The 23,432-nt window shown below is 39.5% G+C and overlaps 1 protein-coding gene across 2 annotated transcripts in view; it reads left to right on the top strand.

Annotated features, from left to right (window-relative positions):
- Ankrd46 (ankyrin repeat domain 46) overlaps positions 1-20,928 on the top strand; it is a 28,752-nt gene extending 7,824 nt beyond the window's left edge. For both annotated transcript variants that reach the window (XM_004850167.3, XM_021262696.2), the window contains 4 exons: positions 11,184-11,278; positions 13,421-13,758; positions 14,910-15,068; positions 19,275-20,928. In XM_004850167.3, the coding sequence (XP_004850224.1) occupies positions 13,448-13,758; positions 14,910-15,068; positions 19,275-19,491 (687 nt within the window). In that variant the 5' untranslated portion in view covers positions 11,184-11,278; positions 13,421-13,447 and the 3' untranslated portion in view covers positions 19,492-20,928. The remainder of the gene's footprint in view (positions 1-11,183; positions 11,279-13,420; positions 13,759-14,909; positions 15,069-19,274) is intronic.
- Positions 20,929-23,432: the final 2,504 nt, after the last annotated feature.

Genomic DNA, 23,432 nt, shown 5'->3' with positions numbered 1-23,432 from the left:
TGGGTCAGTAGACCCAAAGCAGTGACTTCTTGGCTATATCACAAAAGATACAATCTTAAATAGTTGATAAGCTGGGCTTCATTAAAATAAACATTTTCTGCTCTTGGAAAGAGAATGGAAAGACAAACCACAGATTGGGAGAAAATATTTGCAAAATAAAAATCTGAGGAAGTACTGTTATCCAGAATGCATAAAGAATTCTTAAAACTGAACAGTAAGAAATCAACCCAATAGAAAAATGGGCCAAAGAACTGAACACTTTACAGAAGAAATATAGAAATGGTAAACAAGTGTATGAAAAGATGCTTCATGTCACATGCTACAAAGTAAATGCAAATTAAACAGGAACTCATTCACTGCTAGTGGGAATGCAAAATGATATACTCACTTTGGAAGACAGTTTGGTGGTTTCTTATAAAATCAAATATATTCTACCATAGAATCCAGGAGTCATTCCTTGTTTTACCAGAAGGAGTTAAAAACATATGTCCACATGAAAACTTGCAAAAAACTGTCCTTGCATTTGTGTGCAAAACTTGGACACAAGCAACCAAGATGTCCTTCAGTTGGTAAATGGATACAGACAGGTACATCCAGTGCACTATTAATTCAACACCAAAGAAAAATGAGCTATGAAAAATAGAAGAAACTTAAATCCATATTCCACAGTAAAAGAAACCAAAAAGCTTCATATTGTTAATTTCAGTGATCTGTCATGATCCTTAGACACTGGGTGAAGAGAGTTAGAGATAGTTGTGGAGACAGAATTCCTCCTGGCTGGGGTGGCCACAAGTGGGGCCAACAAAGAGGTTGAGAGATGAGAAATTTTCAGGAGGTGTGAGGGAGTGGGAAAGCTGGAAGATCCCAAGGTACTTGTGGGTCAAGATCTGGATGGTGGAACCAAGTTCCAGGTACACGGAGTTCAAGTGAGGGCAGCTAACGTAAGTGGAGTGAGTTGGAGATTTCTGAAGTGAGAAGTTTGTGGAACTCATGTTTCGTGTTTTTTAATTGGTGATTTATGTAGCTAAAACTATCCAGTAAAATATAATTACAAACTAAAATTTGGGCCAGAGAAGACAGAAGTGGTATGGAAGGACATTGTGTTGGATTTTAGATCTATTTAAATTGAACGCTGTCAGTTAAACATCTCTGAAGGAGATGTGCTAAAATATCAGTGATAAATTTAATAGTTACCTTGAGTCTGAAAGTTTGTCTTTAATTTGTTTTTATCTGTGTCTTATACTTCTCTACAGATTAAGGTACTAAATTCATATCACTTCCCAAATCTACAATCTTCAAATTCTGAGTGGATAATTTGTTCCATCTATTTAAAAATGAGAAACTTATTCTCCTGCCTGTGAAGGAGTCATCATCTTTTGATAGAATTTTAAAGAACAGTTTTCTGTAGGAATTATCTTTTCTTAACAATGTGGTTCTCAAATACCAGAACAGAAGTTCAAAGTAGCAGTTGTTCAGACTTAAAAAGCATCCTGAAATTTTGTGGTTTGTCATCACTACAGGTCATACAGAACTTTTTAAAAAAATGAAGGCATTTACCATATGAAACTCATTCTCCTTAGGATGAGTATTACATAGTTTTGAGAGATTAAAAATAAGAACCAGAGGGAAAATGATGCTGTATTTCCCAAAACTAGCAAGCAGTTTTAACTGGCAGTGTTCAACCCCCCCCAAAACAATTGATTGAAAAGATTTTCCCAGAAAACAGGTTTGGAAGAGCCATGGGGCTGCTAAAATGTGACCCTGAGTCACTAACCACTTCGTCTGTCGCACGAAAGTCACAGTGGCCTGGTGGGTCTCTTAGTCTGTAAAAATAGTTCCATGGACAACTGGTTACGGGATTTGTCAGCCTCTGTTCCCATTTCTGAAAGATTCCTCAAAAACTGTCTTGAGTCTATAGATGGGAACTGTGCCGACTCATAGGACTGCTGTCTTAGTAGGAGAGGCTGAGGGCTGAGTATCAGTCAGAAAGAAAACTGCTACAATTCATTGCTCTTTCACTCAAAATTATTATTCTCTGGAGGAAGCTGTCAGAACTCCTGATTCTGCTCTGCTTGAGAATTTTGGCAGGGCCGGGGATTTAGCTCAGTGGTTCCACCTGCCTCAGAAGCACAAGGTCGCGAGTTCAATCCCCAGTACCAAAAATAAGTAAGTAAGTAAGTAAATAAATAAATAAAGTAAAAGGAACCTTAAAAAAGAGAATACTGGCATTTTCTACTTCTTGGTCCTAAGAGGCAGCATGAGGAAAGCTTCAGCCAAAAAATACAAGTCTACCGGTAATCCTCTACTTATTTTTATCACCGTAATCTGGCTTAGGAAACCTATGGGTTTTTTTCATCTTTGGTCTTAGAGCCATTTCTAAGCATATACTACCTTCTTTTTCTCTAGATTTCAGATGTCTCCCCCAAATAGATCACTCCAGCTCAAAGCAGGAAAAGAACCAAAGACCTCCTTTTAAAGCCTCAGCTTCTCCTCAGCTTGTTCTATTTTAGGCCACTTATTCCCTTCCCACCAAAGGTTTCATCTTGAAGTCTTATATCCAGTGGGAAGAAAGAGGAAACATCTAAAACTGCATGAACCACCGTACCATTTCTTGGTCATTTTGTGTCCACATGCCATTGTAGAAGGTTATTCGGCCAGGTTGGTTCCTTCATGAAGTCTGCAGTTGTTTTGTATTGTACATCCTAGTTATTTCCAAGGGTTCCTGAAGGTTGGGGAAGTAGGTACAATACAGTTACATAAGGAGTTCCTGAATTTTAAGGAACTACTTAAACATAAATGTAATGGGAGAGTAATATGGGTAGCTTCATACTCCATCAGGCCACAGCTCAGAGACATCTGCTAAATCCTCCCTGGGTTGGTATAAACTAGGGAGGAGGGCCCTCGTCATCGTTGCTAGGATGGTGTTTTGCATGGAAGATACAGCACATGCTAGCACCCATCTAGCACATACTAGGGTGTGGAAGGGGACAAATTGCAGTAGAATTTAGAAAAACAAACTGTTGTGTTGAAGGAGATGTACTTTGTATTTCTACCACAAGTTATGATAGTTGTAGAAACTAGGGGTGGGGGGTGGAAGTGGTCGCTTTGGTAACATAAAATTACAGCTCTCTGGTTCTTAGTATCTGTTATAGTTTACATGTGGAGTGTGCCCTTGTTCCCCAGCTAGTGGCACCGTTGGGATGTGGTAGAAACTTCAGAAGGAGGGCCCTGGTTGGAAGAGGTGGGTTCTGGAGGTGAGCCCTTAAAGAGTGTAGTTTGTCCCTGGACCCTCTCTCTGTCTGTTTGCTGACTGCCCCAAGGTGAGCAGCTTTGCTCTGACATGCCCTTAAGCCATGGTGTGGCACCTTACTTACCACAGGCCCAGAGATAACGAGCTAGCCCATGGACTAAAACCTCTGAAACCCATAGCCAACATAAACCTTTCCTCCTGTGAGTTTATATCAGATGTTTTGTCACAGTGACAGAAAGCTGATTAACACAGTATCCATACTTGTGTAAAATAAACCAACTGTGTTAGATGACCCTGGGTGATCTTTCTACCTCTAAAAATTTCACAGAAATAGTTAGGCTTTTTTTCCCTAAGAATATAATCTCATGCCTTCAAACTATTTGAAGTCTGATTTAAATTTTATCAACTATTTAGAAGATAAATATTTTTGCAGGATTTGTAGTACTTATATTTTGAAATAACAGTAAACAAAGGAATAATGTTGCCATTAACATTTTACATACATTTTAGGTTTAAAGAGGTTTAGATTTTGAAATATACCAGGAATCACATGTGTGCTATTAATGTCCTTGGTAAACATTTTTTTAAAAGAAAAATTGAACTTTGTCCCAACTCTGAATTTTCACAATTAGAATTATGGATGGTAAATAACTGAAATGAAACATTTCAAAGGACCCCTTCTGCTTTATATCCTGTGCAGGATGCTGACACTGAACTTGAGAACAAGGCAGGCCACAAGGTGGCACTGTTAGGCCAGATGATTAAGGGCTAAAGCTAGAAAAAGGTTTTTTCAAAAAATCAAATAACTTTATCACAGAGTAATACATGTGCACGAAAGACTTCCGATTGACCTCCCAGTGACCGTTTAATTTCTTCATTATGTAGTTATAAACTGGAAACTTCTGGGGAGGAGTCCTTTGCTAAGAATTTTAAACATGACAAAGTTATACAATGAAGATTCTGAAGAACATTGAATGTATTAGAATAAAATAAAATATCTAAAGCAGCCAGTGTTGGTTTTATAAGTAATTAATTTTGATTTATATCAAAATATCTTTTCTCAAAGTTGATTTGTAACTAAACTTAAATAATACAAATAGCACCAGAAATATTAAAAAAGAACTTCTTTGGGGTTTTTAGATTTCCTAATGGAGAAAGAAAAATTGAGATAAGGCTTTGTTATTCCAACCAGTAAAAAATACTTGAGAATAGTAGAGAATAGTATGTCCAGGGATTTAGTCACTTCTTTTTTTTTTTTTTTGATACTGGGTATCAAACTAGGGACTTTGCGCATGTGAGGCAGGTACCAGAACCACTGAGCTAAATCCCCGGCCCGATTTAGTCACTTCTTGAAAAATAGAGATTTCCAAAATATTTTATTGTTGTTTTCCCACATTAAAAAAACAAACAAAAAAGAGAAACTGGGCCAGGGATTTAACTCAGTGGCACCATGCCTGCCTTGTAAGCACAAGGTCCTGAGTTTGATCCCCGGTACCACAAAAAAAACAACAACTCTGAGATAATTACAAAGAGTTACTTCAAAATGTGCATGCTAGACTATTTCCTGTAACATAAGAGACACTTTCAGATATTTTTCTGCAATTTGAAAAGAAATTCATTTTGAATGAAATGATTATGAAGAGTTAATTTGTGATATGTATCATAGGCTAATCATTTCCCTTATGTAATCTTTGATGAAAAGGTTTACTAATTTGTTATGTAAGAAAAAAAATCTTAGGAAACAAACTTAGTGATTCGGTTTTTGCACTCACACATTGAGGATAATGATAATATCTTATAGGAGTCCTGTGAGTATTAAATCAGTTAACAGGAAAAACAATTCCATGGTATAATTTAGTAAATATCAAGTACCATGTTTCTCAAATGTTATAAGCAGTTGTTTGCATAGTACTAGCAGACATGCAAACAAAATACTTTTCTCTTTTCTTTAAGCTTAGTTTCCTAAAAACATTTGCTAAATAATAACGGACTAACCTAGTTTTAATATATGAAGTTAAATACAATGAACTGGGCTTTTTAAACATATCACTCAGTAGTTCACATTTCAAAATAATCTTTATTAATGAAATTTAATTATGATATAATTGCCAGCTTCACATTGAAGAAATCGTGAAATTAGGAATTTTATTTAATTTAATTAATTAATTTATTTATTTTTTGGTACCAGGGATTGAACTCGGGTCCTTGCGCTTGTGCAGCAGGCGACGAAACCACTGAGCTAAATCCCTGGCCCGAAATTAGGAATTTTAGACACAACCAAATTTGACTAAAATGTTAGCAACAGCACAAAACATGAACTCTCCACAAATCTAGATATAAAATAAAAATCTATCTGTGGTAGATGCAGATCTATAAAAAAAATTACTCTTAGCCAGGCATAGTGATGCACACCTGTAATCCCAGTACTTGGGAGGCTGAGGCAGGAGGATTGCTGGAAGTTCAAGGCCAGCCTGGGCTAGGTAGTGAGTTCAAGGCCTGCCTGAACTACATAGCAAGACCCTGTCTCAGAAACAGAAAAAGAAAAAGAAAAATTAGTCTTTTTGAACTTTTAATGTTTTATATCTTGAAAGTACAATTCAGAAGATTCTACCTAAACGCTTCTTCCTTTTGATGTTCTTCATGATCCTGGGATGTTCTGAAAGGATAGGATTCTCAACAACTTTTTAAATTTACCTGTTACCATTCTTTTAGAAAGACAGTGCTCTTTTTCCCTTTTGAGAATCCAAAGCAAACATCCACATATTTTGTCTTACATAGGACAGATAACTCAAGGTTTAGAAATTGGAATCCTACCCATGTGATCACAGTAGGAATTTACTTCCCAGCCCTTCTAATTGCAGTGTTTTAAAAAATAGGTGAATAAAGATCTTAAAACCAGCTTAGTTTAGGATGAGCTATGGTCCACAGTCGTGGGTGTTTTAGATGAGCAAAGAGGACATTGCGCGAAGATAACTGTCGCAGTGGGATTGTCGGCCCCAGAGCGCGGAGGCTGGCCCCACAACCTGAAGCCCTGTCAGCCTCCGCCTTTCACTTCTCTCCAGGGCATTGCCTGAGAACCCATGTGAGAGTCCGGTTTTTTCCAAGATTATTTTACAATTCTCTTATATTTACTTCATTTTGATTGGCTTAAAATGTCTGTGAATTTGAACTTATGAACAGGAAAAATACAGAGCACATTCCTTTTTCATGTGCTAAGAAATTCAGTAAGAAAATTATGGTATTAGATGAGTAGAATATTCTTTGTGCATTAAACATTGTTTTAGAACATCAGTAACCTAGAAGGATGCTCACAGTATAGCAAGCAATAAAATTTAACATTGGTATATGTGGTAGGAATTAAATATATGTGTTCATATATGGAAAAGAAAAAACTGGAGGACCGTAGCACCACATAGAATTAGTAGTGATTTCTAGTTGGTAGGCATAGAGTAACTTTTATTTTCTGTTTATTTTCTTTTAAACTAAAAATACGTATAATGAGATGCAGAATTAATCATAAGAAAGAATGTTACTTTAAATTCTTATGACATTGAGTGTACAGTAGGGAAAGAATTATTGGGTTCTCCTTTGTCTAGATTTCAAGAAATAACGTGCCAGGCCCTGTGCAGTTTTTCAGGATGTGTGTGTGACAAAGTGGGTGACAAATGGCACCAATTCCTGCCTTCTAGAAACATGGCCTGGCAGAAATTTTAGGGTGGTTGTGAGTAAGCAACCAAGTTTTACATGAACTGTTTTCCCCTGGCTATCTCGATAACTTTATGGAAACTACATGGCACACTGGAAATACTATAGACCAGGTATGTGCCCCACTGTGTCTCCTGCAGAAGTGTGGCCACAGACTCAAGAATCTCTCTAGACCTTGGAAGTTTTAAAATCACCCTCCCAGAGAGATGCAGCTGCTGAAGATAAGCAGGCTAAAGAAATACTGCTAGATTTCTTGTAGACATTTTTCCCTTGGCCAAGAACTAAGGATTTGTGTAGCGCTTAGGGTTTGGGGGGAGGATTTGGTTTGATTTGGGCTTTGAGTGGTGTCAGGAATGGAACCAGGACCTTGTGCATGGAAGGCAAGTGCTCTACCACTGAGCTATACCTCCAGCTCCTCAGTTTAGATTTTAAGGGTAGTCATTTCTAAAGTACCACAATTTAGGGTTTAATGACTTCACTGAGAGTTCTTGTTTCATGGTTCTTTGAGGTTATTGTATATGTTGAAACAACTATATTCTTTAAAAAGAATAACCAAATGAGATATAGAGAGTATAGATTAGGGGCTCCATTTACTAAATTTCATTTATTTTCTCACTTTTAGTACTTTTTTATCTCATCGTATTTAAAAAAAATTTTTCTTAGTACCTGTTTGCAGTACATAATGTTTACATTCCTTGTGGATCTGGTACATGTACATAAGATTTTCCTACAAATGACTCATTTATCTTTCTTTATGGCAGAGTATTATGTCATTGTGTGTAAACTTTCCTTTGACGTTGGAAATTGTTGGCAGCAAGATTTGATAAAGTCTCCAGCTGTGCCATTTTTTCCTTGCACTTTGCTGAAGTGTCTGCTGCTTTGATCTCTGATTAAAATTGCTGTATAGGAATGTCAGTCCATTTGGACCAAAAATGTAGCACTTAGTCTTATTTTGAAAGTGACCTTTCAAAATAAAAAAATAAATCAATATATTATGTATGGTTGTTGGTATTGGATATAGAAGACCAATTTAGTTGTAAGTACAGTAAATACTAAAATAGAATGTCTTTGTTAGTTCTTCACCACCAGGAATAAGACCTTAGAGTTTTATAGATTGACCTAAGATTGTGGAACCAGAGTTTGAGATGTAAAAGGAAAGGAATGTTAGAACTGAACATCGAGTCAGGGGCTCCTAAGGTCTCCGTGTTGGTTTGCTGTTTGGGTTCAGACAGTGCTATTTGGCATCTGGAGCACTTGTTGCTGAGATGTAGGTGGCCACCTCATCCCAAAGGAAGAGCGACTTGATGGAGGCCGTCAGAGATTGCTGCTAAACACGAGTGGGGAGTTTTAGGTGTCAGGCTACACCAGATCTCCAAGACTTGCCTCTGCTTTGACATTGCTAACTTTTCTTCCTTGGAACCTACCAGGGCCCTCGGGAACAACCATCATGATTTCTGGGGCTTGGCTACTTCCACCATGAACTGTTCCTGTGGCACTCACTGTGGTGATTTCCTCTGCCAGGAATCAGTTCTTTGTCTTTCCTGGAGAGCTTTTCTTCCACTAGATGTCACCCCACAGCTGGAAGCTGCTCTGTTACCAAGGGGCCACTGCTCTGTGCAAGCTTTCTTCAGTCCTGCAGAGTACTGTACTCAGTCTCAGGCGGGTAACAGTGTAGGCCTTGTACCTGGGTTGTACAGCTGGTGAGTAGCTGAGTTGAGGGTCAGACCCAGATAGCCCACCTGCACACATACGCAGTGGAGTAGCCAAGCTCTTTGACAGTCTCCAGCAGGAGGAAAGCCAACAGTAGTCCTCAGGAGACTTAGATTGTATCACATCTCTCTCCCTGCCCCTCTTCCCACCTCTAAAAGCCGGCTTCATGATGCTTAGCCTTTACATCCACTCACAGCGGAACTACCTCAGCCCTTGGTGAATTTTGAAAGATACTAGCTCACTGCTCATGCACCTACTAATGCCTCTGAGTATGAAGGTGGCAGTTCTCATAAGTGCTCTTTTGTCAAACTTGAGGGCACCCACCTGTGTCCTTCCAAATGCTTGGTTCCACAAGTGCTTCCATAAATAACCTAACACATTCATTCCCGCCAGCTTAAACCCTGGTGGTACATTCAGGAGGGTACAAGCACCCAATGGGACAGTATGCATATCCCACTGGTGGGCTCAGAGCCACCCAGCAGCGAGACATACAACTTACGGCCCCATCCTGAACTTGTTAAACCCAGACAAACGACTCTAGTAATAACCTTACATTCTTTCCTGCATTGGGGACACAGATACCTTCTGGTCTAACAGTCTTTTAGTCAAAATCCTTAGGGCTTTAGATAGCCCAGCAGTTGCACTCCAAACCATTTATCCCAGAAAAATGAAGACTAGGAGTTACATAAAATCTGTACACAATGTTTTTTAGAAACTTTAACGTAATAGCCCAAAACTAGAGAAAACCAGATGTCCTTCAGTGGGTGAACATGTCATGGAATACTACTTAGCAATAAAAAGTGACAATGTATTAATAACACAGCGATCTGCATGAATCTCCAGAGAATTATGCAGAGTAAATAAGGTATGTGAATAAGATTTCACATACCATATGGTTCCATTTATACAACATTCTTGAAAGGAGAGAATTAGAAATAGAATGGAAAGTAGTAGTTTCCAAGGTCTAAGAAGAAAGGAGTAGGTACAGCTAAAGGAGAGCAACACAAATGAAAGCAGACTTATTCTTTTCATAGTATGAACTCTGTTACCTTTAGAATAAACCCCTTGCAGTTTTTTAACATTGAAATTTGAAGCAAAATCCTATACTAGAGAGGCATTAATTGTGAAGATTCTATTTCAGTGGTTAAAATGAGATAGGTAAAGTGCTAGGCTTTGAATGAATTCAGTTCCTAGTTCAAAAAATTGAATTAAGTGGCCTAGGGATATAAAGTTTGTCTATACTGGTATTATGGAATCACAGATCACTAGGAAATGGGTGAAGGTAGATGATTTGTGTGGTACCTTGTTTTCATGGCGTTTACTGACACTGCTGTGGGAATGCTCCTCGAGTCCAGTTTGTCATCAGTAACCCTGATAGCCTTTATGCCACAACCTGACATACACACTGTGAATGAATCTTCATTAAGTGCCATTATTTCTCTATATAATTTGAAGTAATTTGGTAAAAATGAACATGAATGACCAGTAAAAGGTTAACATGAGTTTCACCCTGACCATGAATTTGGGATTTGACTTTATATTCCACCACTTAGCATGGCATGTTTCAGGCATATAGTCAGTGTTTGTTTAATTAATCAGTTAATTAATGTTGTTGTTGTTCATTCTGCTTGCTCATGACCCTGCTTCCAGGGTCCCTCTCAGAGTCTCCCTCAGTACAAAGAGGAGCAACTCAAGGGGACCCCGTGGAAGGAGAGTGGTGGACCAACACCCCAGCTCAGAAGCAAGGGCTGGAAAAGAGGACTGCAGCTAGATTTGGGCCAGATTTCCTTTCACACTGAAAAGAGGATGAAGGGTAATCTCAGGAGGAGATTTAAATATTAGCATTCTGGGGGCTGGGGATTTAGCTCAGTGGTTTCGCCACCTGCCTCGCAAGCGCAGGGACCTGAGTTCGATCCCCAGTACCAAAAAAATAATAATAATAATAAATAAATAAATATTAGCATTCCAGGAAGATTAGAAATATTTTTTCTTAAATTGATCCTGCTTGGTTCAAATATGGCTTTTTTTCTGTTTTAGAAGCAGTAGTTTTTCTAAGAATGCTCTTGTTTGGGCAGGGTGGAGCTCAGTGGTAGCGTGCTTACCTGGCACACACAAGGCCCTGGGTTCCAGCCTAGTTCCACAGATAAAATACAGACTCGTTGGTGGACAATATGAGATCTAGCTTCCATTTACAATGTGAAAACTAAAGTGTTTTGAACTGCAGACAGTGACAGAGAGTGAATTTTTAGAACTTGGTTTGTTTTTTACTGGTGACACATACTTCGATTCCCCCTCTTCTCTTTTCTCTCCCTGCTTGCTTGTTTGTGGGCAACAGAGCAGCTCCCTGAGCCCTTCCATTCCTGCTTTTCGCTGCCTCCTCTCTTCCCTGGCCTCTTGTCGCTGCCTCGGTTTTCTGGAGAACATTTCCAAGCCCTGCTGGCCTGTCTGTATGTAAGGGAACAGCGTGTTCTTTTTCACACCACACCTTTGTTGTAACTGAGTTTTCATTTGATTGTAGATCCTTGCTGGCACGTTACTGAGTGTTTTTCTTGAAGCTGCTTAAGAATTGAGAGAAAGTGCTTCGGTACCCCGGAGGGAAGATCAGATCTTAAGGTACGTGAGTACTTCTGCTGTGGACGCCTGTACCGGATGTGAAACCCTCAGTGGCTGGTGGCCCTATGTTCAGGCAGATTCAGTTCTGTGTTGAGATGAGCAGTGCTGTCTGGCTTTGGGCTTATTAAACACAGGGGTGAGGTGAGCAATTTCTCAAGGACAAAGAAACTGACGAAATTCACAACACTTACTCACCTAAGAGGAGACAACAAAGCTTGCATTTTTACGGAGCCAACTTTCAGAAAACTCCCAGTCGGCCCACAAGAATTCTTACTGTGTTTGGATCAAAACACCAATGAGATTGTTTTTCACCGTCCTTACAGAATTTAGCCAAAACATAATACTTTTTGAAAAAGCACTCAATATGTGGTATTTTATTTTTAAAAAGGTTTGTGATAAACTTTGGATCTTTTTTATGATGCAATCCATGCATACTGTAGGGGAAAGGGGGAAATTAACTAAAAGAGTTCTTGACTATCTTATTGAGTAAATTCTCATGGAATTAATTTTTTTCTAAAGTATCAGTATTATAATCTGGAGGGGTTTTTTTTTAATCTTGATCTCTGTAATTCTTAATCATAAGCAGATTTTCCCCTGATTTGGAATTCTCTTTTGTCGGCTCCTGCTTGCCCTTCATATCCACCAAGTCCTTGCTTGTTTTGTGTCCCTCTCCAGGGAGTCCTCTCTCTCTACCATGCCTGATGTGACTGCTGTTTACTTGGCTTAAAAATCCTACAGTGACTCTCACTGAAATTCAAGGAAAATAAACTTTACCATAGAGTTGTTAGGAAGACGAGGTAAAATTCATTAAAACCCTCTGATGGGTGCCTGGCCAGAACAGGTCCTCGGCCTCCCCCTCCCCCACAGACCCCAGGCCGGCTCCAGAGCCCTGGTGTGACTTAGCCAAAACACAGTACTTCTGGGGAAAAGCAATTAATATGCAGCCCAGGGCTGGAGGGAGGATGGCTGTGCTGCGAAGGGGCCCCAGGACCACAAGAACCCCACCCAGCTCAGCAGCCCTGTGTTCTGCTTTCGTGAGTGCCCTGGTCCAGTACTCACTTCGCTAGTGTTCTGGAAAGGACTTCACCTGAAAAGCCGTGTGAGCTGAGCCTGGCTGGGACCAAGCCTTTGTTCCTGTACAGTAAAGAGCCAGCTCTGTGACAGCAGCACTGTCTGCCTTTCCAGTTTCTCGTTTCGGTTATTTTCTCTACAGATGACCTAGTAAAGTTTCTTTTGATAGTCTTTTTCTTAACCGAACCAAAGGAAAGAGGTTTTGCATTTGCTAAGGCAGAACGTCCTGAGGGTCCAGGCAGGGAAGTGTTGGAGACAGGCTAGGAGTCCAAGAGCAGGTACGCCAGGCGATGTCAGCTGCACGGCTGCTCTCGTCCTGCTCTCTCTTCCCAGGCAGGCAGGCTCTTCCTCCTTTGTCTTCAGGAGTGGAAGTTTGGCGAAAGCGTGTGTTGAGAGGACAACAGAATACTGCAGAATAGGGTTAATATGTAATAAGAAAGGTAATCTACATTGATTTCGTGATATCTCCAATTTTTTAAATTGTTTTTACTTAACTTTTTGAATAAAAATTTTAAACCAGTGCTATAAACACAACGTTCTAGCAGGTCCTTATTGAAGGCCAATTAAGTTATCTTTTTTTCCTGTCCCTGCAGGTAACTTTACTTATTTACAGTATAGAATAACTTCTAAAAAAGCAAATACATGAAAGAGAATTACTTTATATGAAAGTAAAAATGTATACCAGCAATAACATTCATACACACACATATATATATGTATTTCTTTGATGTTTAAAGATCATGTTATCTGTGTCTTCTGACAGTATAATTTACTTTAGCCATTATATCTTCCTTACCTTTAAAAATATCTCTTAATCCATTTACATGATGAAAAGCAAAAAGAGCTTTATAGTAATTTAATTGTAATTTCAGTCCAGCAGATGTGAATAAAATATTTTAATGGAAAATAAGATATAATTGATATTTTCATTATTGTCTCTTTTTGGTAAGGTAGTGAGTATGTTACAGGCAGGGGGCAAAGAAGGGTAAGAAATAATGCTTTTCTGATTAACCTCATTGTCTCGATTTAATTGGGCTGCATCAAATCTCACGCACCCGTATTTTGTTACAGGCACCTTCCACCAGTCACATCGGAGAAATGTCCTACGTTTTTGTAAATGATTCTTCCCAGACTAATGTGCCCTTGCTGCAAGCCTGTATTGATGGGGACTTTAACTATTCCAAGAGGCTTTTGGAGAGTGGCTTTGACCCAAATATCCGTGACAGCAGGGGGAGAACCGGCCTTCACCTTGCAGCTGCCCGAGGGAACGTAGACATCTGCCAGCTGTTGCATAAATTTGGTGCAGATCTGCTGGCCACAGACTATCAAGGAAACACAGCTCTTCACCTCTGTGGCCACGTGGACACCATCCAGTTTTTAGTTTCCAATGGACTCAAAATTGATATTTGGTAAGTCCTTTGTGGGTTTTCAAGTCTTAAGTATTCCTTCCCACTCGTCCTTCAACTAATCCTTTAATTTTAGTCTTGGTGTTCTTTCTCCATCGATGAGTTGTAATGACAAATTCAGAAAGGTATTGAAGACAATAAAATCTTATTACGAAAGTGAATGAACAAGACATTAACTTCTAGATTTATGCTGAAGCATTGTAATTTTTTTCTGTGAAAATAGTTGCCAGTTTATGCTAATTAATTGAGTAGTGTAAGACAAGGGAAAAAGAAGGAAAGAACTAACATTTGTTGAGAATCTACTGTGAGTCGGACCATGTTTACTTAAGTTAGTTTGTTTTATCCTCAGAACGAACAGCTCTTGGAGTTAGCCTGCTATCTTCATTTTACACGAGAGGTTTCAGAGATAAGAGGCCACATAGCTTATAAGGGTTAGAGTGGGAATTTGAGCCTAGTTCCACTAACTCCCAAGCTCACGTGGCTTCTGTCACATAATTTCTCTGGGGCCCAAGTCCCTTTCAGACTGAACAGTGTGAGGAAGTCATAGGTTTCTTATTTGATTTAGTGATATCCCATATCTTGAATGGGAAAGATGTCAGGCCACCTTTAAAACTGAGCTTGAGATTTAAATTACAGTTCCCTGTTGCCGAGAGAGTTTTGTTGTAGTGCCTTTGAATCTGAACAGGACAGTAAAGGGCTCTGTTAGCACAGAACAGAATGTGGGGGAACTGATTGCAGGATTCAGTACAGTTTGAGTTCTGTCCTGTTACTAGTGTTAAATAGATATGTAAATTAGGAAGCTTTTTTTTTTAATTCTTAAGATTTTAAAATATATATGTTCTTCCTATAAAACATAGGAATTGTTGAATAAGAGGGAAACCAGAACTGAACTTCCCAGTTAATCTCAAAGATGTTATCTCTTTTTTTATTTATTCTCATTTATCCCTCTTTTCTACATTCTTTTTCCTTTTCCCTGGAAGAAAAAGATAGGCTAATTCAAGCATCAGCTTCTAGCTTGACTATTGTCTCTGCTCTGGGTCTTAATTTTGACTCATTTGGTCTCATGCTTTCCTCACTGAGATCTATACAAATGGACATTAACTGTGTAATTTAGCTGTTATAATGGTCTCTTTATTTTATGAACTTTTTCTTAGCAATCATCAAGGTGCTACTCCTTTAGTTCTGGCAAAGCGCAGGGGTGTGAATAAAGATGTGATCCGATTGCTGGAATCTTTGGAAGAACAAGAGGTGAAAGGATTTAACAGAGGAACCCACTCAAAACTGGAGACCATGCAAACGGCTGAGAGTGAAAGGTACTTGAGATGTAATGTTTAAGGGGCACGTCACTGAGTACCAGGTCCTTTGTGGTGACTTTGCAAACTTTATAATCCTTCCTTTAATGTGTGGAGTTTTGATACTGGCTTTGATCTCCAGATAGGTCCTTAGTGGCTTCAGATTACAAGCTCTCCACAGAAAGTTCTATGTGCCACATACATACTGTGCCCTTAACCACCAGCTGTGTTGGCAGTACAAAGGAGAAAAGGCAGCTAAGAGCTGAACCAAGGGAAGGAAATACATACAAGCTTGAGAATTTTAAGTACAGATCAGAAAAAAGAATGGAATTTCAAGAAAGGAAGAAAATAGGCTGAAACTTGGACAGGATGGGAAAGATTGTAAAGGTCACTTCAAGGATAGGGAAGTAGGATGCTGGGAAATAAACAGGAGAGGGAAACTAAGACAACATTTAGCACACACACAATTTAGTCATTGAAAGTGACTTTTCCATAAGTTGGAACTAATGGACTCTGGGCTTCTCTACGTAATTGAAGCTGATAATTAGTGTCTGACAAGGCCCTACACATCTCACCGCTTTTCATCTAGACGCAGTGGGAACACAGTTCAGGGAGCTCTGGAAAGGAGGCAGCTGTCTTCTCTGGTCTGACCATGTAGCTCCACAGGTAGAGTCAGTAGGTCACCTAGTTGTTAGTGGCTTACAGCTTGTTGGACCATTGTGGAGTTTCTGCCTCTAGGTAATGCAGAGGAGGAGGATGAGCTTACTGTAACCTCTTCCCACATTCTTCAGTAGAATAGAGATGGAGCGAAGAGGAGCCAGCATCAGCTGTTGACCCAATATCTGATTGACTGGGACTTGAATTTGGGATTACACAAACCCCTAGACCTTTGGGATCATAGTTTCCATGAGTTCTGCTTGAAATGTCTTTCATAGTTTGTCCTTCCTCTGATTCCTCCTCCTCCATGTGCTGGCTGGTATACTCCTGGGGCCACTAATTCCACTCTCAAGCTGAGGACTGTTTTGTGTAAATACTTTTTAAGTACTTATCGTTGTCCTAAAGAAATGCAAAAGTCATTTCTTAGATGGTTCATGCTCCTCAAGAGTTATCACCGAAAGCTGACATGTGGCTAAGGCAAAAAGGAAGTCAGAGATGCACTTTGCAAGCCCTCTCTTGGCTGTGTCCTCGGCATTGACAGTCAGAATGCCAGGAGCGCTCTCACAGTGCTAATATTCGTTACAGACCACTCCAGATAACTTGAAATGTGTTTCCGTCTTTCTATAAAATACCATTCAATTACTTTAAGCTTCTTTACTATGAAAAATATCCAAGAACATGTTTTTGCTGTGTGTATTTTGGGGACTTTAATACTGATAATAGCCAGTTCCTAGGTCCCTCTTTATTAGAAATATACTTCTAGCTTTATTTTATCGCAGGTGTGATTACTCATTAACTAAGAAGTGATTAGTTGTTTGAGCAGCTCAGTATCAAATGCTACTCTGGCTTTTTTCAAATACCTGTCATTTGGCTTCAGCATAAAGAATTTGGATAATTTACAGCTTTATATAATGTCTGTTCTTGAAAAATTAATACTTGTATATTTTTATGTTTAAATTTTTAAAATTTATTATTAGTACATGTTTGTGGTACAGAATGATTACATTCATTGTGGGGAGTTGGTACTATAAATGGTACTCATTTATTTTTAAATATCATATCATTTTTTCTATCTTACTCCTGCCCCTTAGTGTCAGGGTAGAAGTACAATAGCCAAGGCTTGAGTTTCTAGGCAGCATCATTAGGGAGAACACAAAGCAGACCACAGCAGAATAGACCTCACAGCTATCAGGATGGCTGTAAGCAAAAAAACAGACAGCCATGGTGTTAGAGGAGAAACGGAGAAATTTAAAGGTGATGAAAGTGTTTTGGAATTAGATCGTGGAAATGGTCTATAACTTTGTGAATGAACTAAAAGCCACTGGATTGTACAATTTGAAAAGATGAATTTTATGGCATATGAGTCATCTCAATTTAAAAAGTGGAGGGCCAGGGATTTAGCTCAGTGGTGCTGCCACCTGCCTCATAAGCACAAGGTCCCAAGTTCGATCTCCAGTACCAAAAAAAAAAAAAGAAACACATGTGGGCCAGGGATTTAGCTCAGTGACACGGTGCCTGGCTTGCAAGCACAAGGTCCTAAGTTCGATCCCCGGTACCAAAAAAAAAAAGTGAAAGAAGTTAAAAGGATTGTCTAGCACACAGTATTGTGGCTTAGCTGAGTGACAGCCTGTTTAAGACCAGAAGATAACACAAAATGTTAAATGCATTTACTGCCATGTCTTCCTCATGATTTCCCAAGACAGCCTAACTTCTGTGTAAAGGCTTATAAATTAAGTTGATGAAAAATATTTCCCCACTCCTACTTATCCTAAGTTTAATTTAGTTCCCTTTCATTATATTTTTATTATGTAGGTATAGGATGATAGAATAATATAGATGACATGTTTGAAAAGAAAAAGTGTGTTCGTATGTGTATACATACACACACACACACACATACACACACATGCGCGTGCACACACACAGAGCATTATGCTGGAGTCTGGTATTCCCTGGACAGCAGAAAGCATTTTACTGGATAAAACCTCTATTAAAAATTCTGACTGGCAGAGCTTTATGAGTGATCACTGAATTCTTCTCATTTTAGACCTAACATCTTTGAGTGTGAGAGTATCTCATATCTCAGCTCAGACATAGTCAATAAATTTCAAATAGCTCAAAGTAAACACGTTCTGAATTTCTTTATCTATTTATGTTTTTGTTTGTTTAGGCCTTCTCAAAGTTGTAATTGTACGTTAGAATTTGTTCAAGTTTTCTTAAATCTTTGTATTGTTATAGATACCCATGAAAAAAATCTTCTCTTATTCAGGTAACCATTGTTTCACTTGAAAAGAGTTCAGATGTTAAACACACTAGCACACTAGGACCAGCTGTCCATGACTGAAGGAGACATACTGTACTAGGAGAGGCTGAAGGACCTTTGCTGAGCAGTACTGAGACACAGAGGCCGGTGTGGTGGCACACGCTGTGTCCCAGCACTCAGGAGGCCCTGGAGGGAGCAGCGCCTGAGCTCTGGAGTTCCACACTGGCCTGCACAGTGTAGCAAGAAAATGCCTCAAGGGAAAGGAAGAAGGAAAATAGATGTAGGGCAAGAAATAACTGGCAGGTTTGTATGTGCTTATGCGTAGTTCAGAGTAAATGAGACTCCAGGACGTTGTTTCATGCTGTTTTCATTGAAGACTATGAGGAGAAGAGTTTAAGAAGGGCAGGAATGAGTTTTTACAACCAACAGATAGATGATACCTGTGATTATGGTCTTTGTGGCTTTAATCTAAATGACACCCTGTGACCGAGTCTGCCTGTTGTGACATAACGGTGAGTGCTAATCCCTTCAAGCTGTCATTGTGTCACAGCATCGTCGCAGACGCTACAGTGAGAGATCCTGTTTCTCTCTGTGGTGGTCATGTGCCCAGTGACAGTGCTCAGAGTGCTGCAGTCGGTGTTTTTATAGTGTTCATACTACCTTGCTTTCAACCTGACTCAGCTGTTGTGCGGAAGAGAAACATACTCCTTCTGTCTTACTGCCCAAGATAGAACCAAAATGAGCAGGAAGAAACAAACAACTCTCAGTGAATCCCCAGGCCACCTGTACGACACACTGCGATTAGAAGATTATACTAACAGAAGGAATGCCTTCATTAGTCACATGATTGAATTAATAAAAATTTTACTTTAACTTTCACACATTTTATATAAATGATTTTTAAAATTTACTCATTTTGCTTATTTTCATTAATGTGAATTCTCAGATTATGAATTTTTATTCTGAATCTTCAAAATTTAAAATGTTTTCCTGTAGTACCTTGATAGAAACAACAACTCATTTGAGCTATTTTAAGACTAGGACTTTTAATTTGATTCAGCTAAATTCTAACCCAGGAAACATAATCATTATGGTTTATGAGTGTGTAGTTTAAAGTAGATCGGACACTTGAGGATATGTAAATCAGCACACAGGTGGCTGGGGCATCTGTGTGAGTCCATTTTCTTCTCATAAGTGTGCGTGATAAGGCTGGCCTTTTCTAGGTAGCTTAGCTCCTGTTGTTTGACTCTTTGCAGTGGATGCAGCGTGTCATTTCATGCCCCTCCTTTTCTCTCCTTCGTTCACAGCGCTATGGAAAGCCATTCTCTCCTCAATCCCAACCTCCAGCAGGGTGAAGGAGTCCTCTCCAGCTTTCGAACCACATGGCAGGAGTTTGTAGAGGACCTGGGCTTCTGGAGGGTCTTGCTCTTGATCTTTGTCATTGCTTTGCTGTCTCTCGGCATTGCCTACTATGTGAGCGGGGTGCTGCCCTTCGTGGAAAACCAGCCGGAACTGGTGCATTAAAGGGGCTCATGGGAGATGGGCCAAAACCTATCTCCTGGCACCCAGTATTGGTTCTCCATTTCTCAAAAGTTTTCTCAGTGCAAGGCAGTGAGGGCTGTACATTTTTATCTTTTCATTTGTAACCCGTGTAGTACAGGGTCTGAACTTCATGCTGTGGTCAAGTTTACTGCGTCCTAGTGCTACCTCTGACTCAGCCTGACTTCCCACAGAAACCTGTTCGTGGCCTCCTTGATAAAAACATGGAATTGACTGAAGAAAAAGGGTTTCTTGTATGATTTGATGTTGTTAGTGGTTTTGTTTTTAATTTTGTTAAAGCCCCTTTTGTCTTTACATTCTCTGTGGAGAGGAGAGCAAAACCTTTCAGCTTAAAACTTGAAGTACTTTTTTCAAACCCTCTGTGCCAAATTAGTAGTTAGCCTCTGACTTAATTGCAACATTTTCTAGTCTAATTATAAATCAAACAAAACTTCTGAAAATGAGCTGCGCTTTCTCCAGAACTGCTTAAGTCGATCTGGTGTTTATCTTAGGGTAATTTAATTCTTATAATAAACTGTTGCTACAGTCTATAGCCCTATTTATTATCGGTTCCATAAGCTAACTGTGTGGCCACAGCTGTAATTGTTTGATGCATAGTCTTATTTAGAGCGCGGTTACACTTTGCATTAAGAGTCTTACGGGATCAGTAATTCTCTGACACCAGGAAAAGATACAGTATTTCCGAATAAACAGCCCTGAACTGTATTGTCCTTGTGTTGTAAACTTTTCATGGGAGATAGCATTATATAAATTGAAATCTGGCCTCCAAACTTATTGCAGCATTCAACAGGGTTTGAAGGACTCTTTTGTTAATAATTCTGTAATGTATAAATCACATTCTTAGGTTATTATAAAAGCATACTAAGGCTTAATAATTGTGCATTGAGTAAAGTCAGAAAACTGTAGTGAAAACTGATGGTTTTATATCTGAAACAGGTATGTAAACAAATGCTAGTTGAATTGTTGCTAGACAGAAATTGCAGTTACACTAGAATTGATACATCTATGATCCTTTTGTTTCTTGGTATTTCTTTGTATTTATTTATGTGGTTGTGAGGCTTTTTTCTTTCATGTGGCTTTATCCTCTTGAAGAGCTCCTGTAAAGTTTCTGATTAACTGGATGCTTCAGTATCACCTTTCAGATTCTTGCTTTTAGGTTAGGTACAACCAAAAATAATCGTATTTCATATAACTACAGCAAAAGAAAAAAAAATCAGTTTGAAAGCTTTGGAATTAGCTTTACATTGTAAGTCTAAACAAATATGCAAATTGATTAATTTATTAAATATGTTGTATTTTTTTAAGATTTAATGTTCCCTTTTAAGTGCAATTTCTTTGTATTCTATTGCCTGCATTCATCATTCTATAATACCACCAATAAATGTATTTATAAATCCTTAACCACAATCTGTTTTCTTAATGTATCACAGCTTTTCTTTTAATTTTACAATTTTATAATAGATTGCAATTGGCTATTTAAAAAAGGAAAGCTTGTTTTCAAACCTGATATAATGTATATGTATAGACTCTGATGTGGTTGCCTCGTAGGTGCTCTGAAGCTAGTTCAGGTGAACTGCTTGTGAGATGAAGAGCAAGCGCCTCCCGATGAGCAGGCCACTTGGCATGCCTCCCCTCATTTCATCCTTGTACCCCTCGGGCAGGACGTGTTCCCATTGCGCATGATGAGAAACTGACTCAGGGAAGGTTGGGTAACATGTCCAGCCTAAGCTCACATAGCAAGCCTGTGATGGAGCAGGGATCCCCGATTGAGGCTCTGATCCACTTAGCAGTTGGCTCGGTCCTACTGTCCTGCTGTCTGGCACGAACCTGGCAACCGTGTAGTGTTTAGCTAGAGCCTTGCCTGCTGCCATCTCAGTGGGGAGTACTAAAGTTTCCACTTCTGTGGCTGCCTCTGTAATGCTCCTTTTTAAAGCGTCCTCCCAGTGTAATAACTTTTAATGTTCAACTTCAAACCCTGGCAAAACCTTCCACAGTTCACCATGGCCCTCCCTCTTTCCGACCCATCTGTTCCTACTACCTAATGGACTCAGTGTGATTACTTTTTCATTTCTTGGTCTGCACCCCTGTAAACATATGTATTTTAAACATTTGTATCTTTTTATTTGTCTCCAATTATAACTTCATGAAAGCAGAGCCTTCGTCTCTGTTTAAGCCCCGTCTGTCCACAGTGCGTCCTGTAGAGCTCTTTGCACACAAGGGAAAGTTACTTTTGTTTTTTTACCTGTCACTATATGTTTTTATTTTCAAATGAAACAGCTTTTTGCTTCCACTGTTCCCCTAACAAGCTGCGTGTGTGAACTGTGCTGGTGTTCTTTGTCCCGCATTGTGGCTGCCACTTGGTCCCTAAGCTCTGCAGGGTGGTGCTGTGTAGTCCTTACCTAAGGAGCACTGGGCCCTCCGCTGCATGGTCTGTGGCAGTTACCAGTTGGTGTAGACATCCAGGAGCAACATTCACCTTCATCGTTATTTTGATATTTTTAATGTGTGTGTGTGTGTGTGTGTGTGTGTTTTAACTTGCCCTCTATCTTTGACTTCTTTGTGTGTATGTCAAAGTCCTTTCATTTGCAAGAACCAGAGTCTAAATTGGAAGCAGCTTAAACCATTGGTTCCAATGGGAGGATAGACTCCAAAGGTGACCTAATCCAAGGTCTTCAGCTTGGTCCTGTGCTGTGGGCCCTGCCCTCCTGTTGGCCCCCTCCCCTAGGTAGCTCTGAGATGAGTACAGAATTTTCAGCCATCACATCCATTGATAACCATGTAGAGAAGAAACCATCATTTCTATAACTTCCTCGTAGGAGACTGCTTGGAAACCCCTGGCAAAATTCCTGTGCTTCATTGGCTGACATTACATCTTTTTTTTTTCTTTTTTGGTACCGGAGATCGAACTCGGGTCCTTGCACTTGCACAACAGGTGGCAAAACCACTGAGCTAAATCCCCAGCCCCCTAACATTACATCTTATGCCTTTGGACACAGGAAAGCTGCTCATCTTATGGCATCCAGGAAAAGGAGCGAGTCAAGGGAGGAGCCTGAAAGGGAGATCTAAGCCAGGTCATGCCCACAGTGACCGCCTCTTCCCACAGGCCCCACCTCCTAACAGGAAGTCAGCTATAAGCTCCCATAATTCCAGTCACCTTCCAAAAGCCCAGGTATGGTCACATGAGGCTTGGAGGGACACCTAGATACAAACCATAATGCCTCCGTGTCCTAAAGAAAGTTACTGAGAATGCTGTGGGCACAATGCTTCATGAAGACCCCTGAGGAGGAATTTTGCTTCCTAAAACCACAAACAGCTGCATTTCTGCTGAGCAGTTACTTCACCTTGTGTTACCCAAGAATTGTGTAATTGATCAGGTAGAATTCCTTTTTCACCCTGGATTCTGAAAATTTAACACCAAACTTGGGTTCCCCTAGTAGCAATTGTAAATAGGTCATTACAGTGATTTATTATTTTATGTAAGCTATTCTGTGTAATTTCTCTTTTTTAGATCATGATGGGTGGATATTTAGGTATCCTTTTTAGTATGACTTGAAAGGACTACCATGAAACTACCCAATTTTTTTTTCTGGACTGTAACAGGAGAAAAATAAATTGACCTTTTGCAATTGGAAACAGTACTTTGTTGCCACCTATTTAAAATGCAATTATGGTTTCTGGCATGCCTGAGAATGTCACTTTACCTTATTTATGTGTCTTTGTTCCAACACAGATTTAAGTTCAGCTGACTAAGTGGGTGTTATTCTAAACCGTGGAAATCAAATGTCCTAGGTGGTTTTGTTCTAGCATTCTGATGGATGATTTGAGTCAAAGTTGAAAAATAGACATTAACAAAGTTAATGACGGAGGGACATTAGAGGTCATTCTTGGTGGGGGATGGGGGCCAA

Source organism: Heterocephalus glaber, unplaced genomic scaffold (assembly GCF_053883595.1).
Source record: "Heterocephalus glaber isolate CG9 unplaced genomic scaffold, H.glaber_assembly_v1.0 deba00001555, whole genome shotgun sequence".
Lineage (NCBI taxonomy): Eukaryota > Metazoa > Chordata > Mammalia > Rodentia > Bathyergidae > Heterocephalus > Heterocephalus glaber.
The sequence above is the reverse complement of the archived record's forward strand: the minus strand, read 5'-3'. Positions and strand labels throughout refer to the sequence as shown.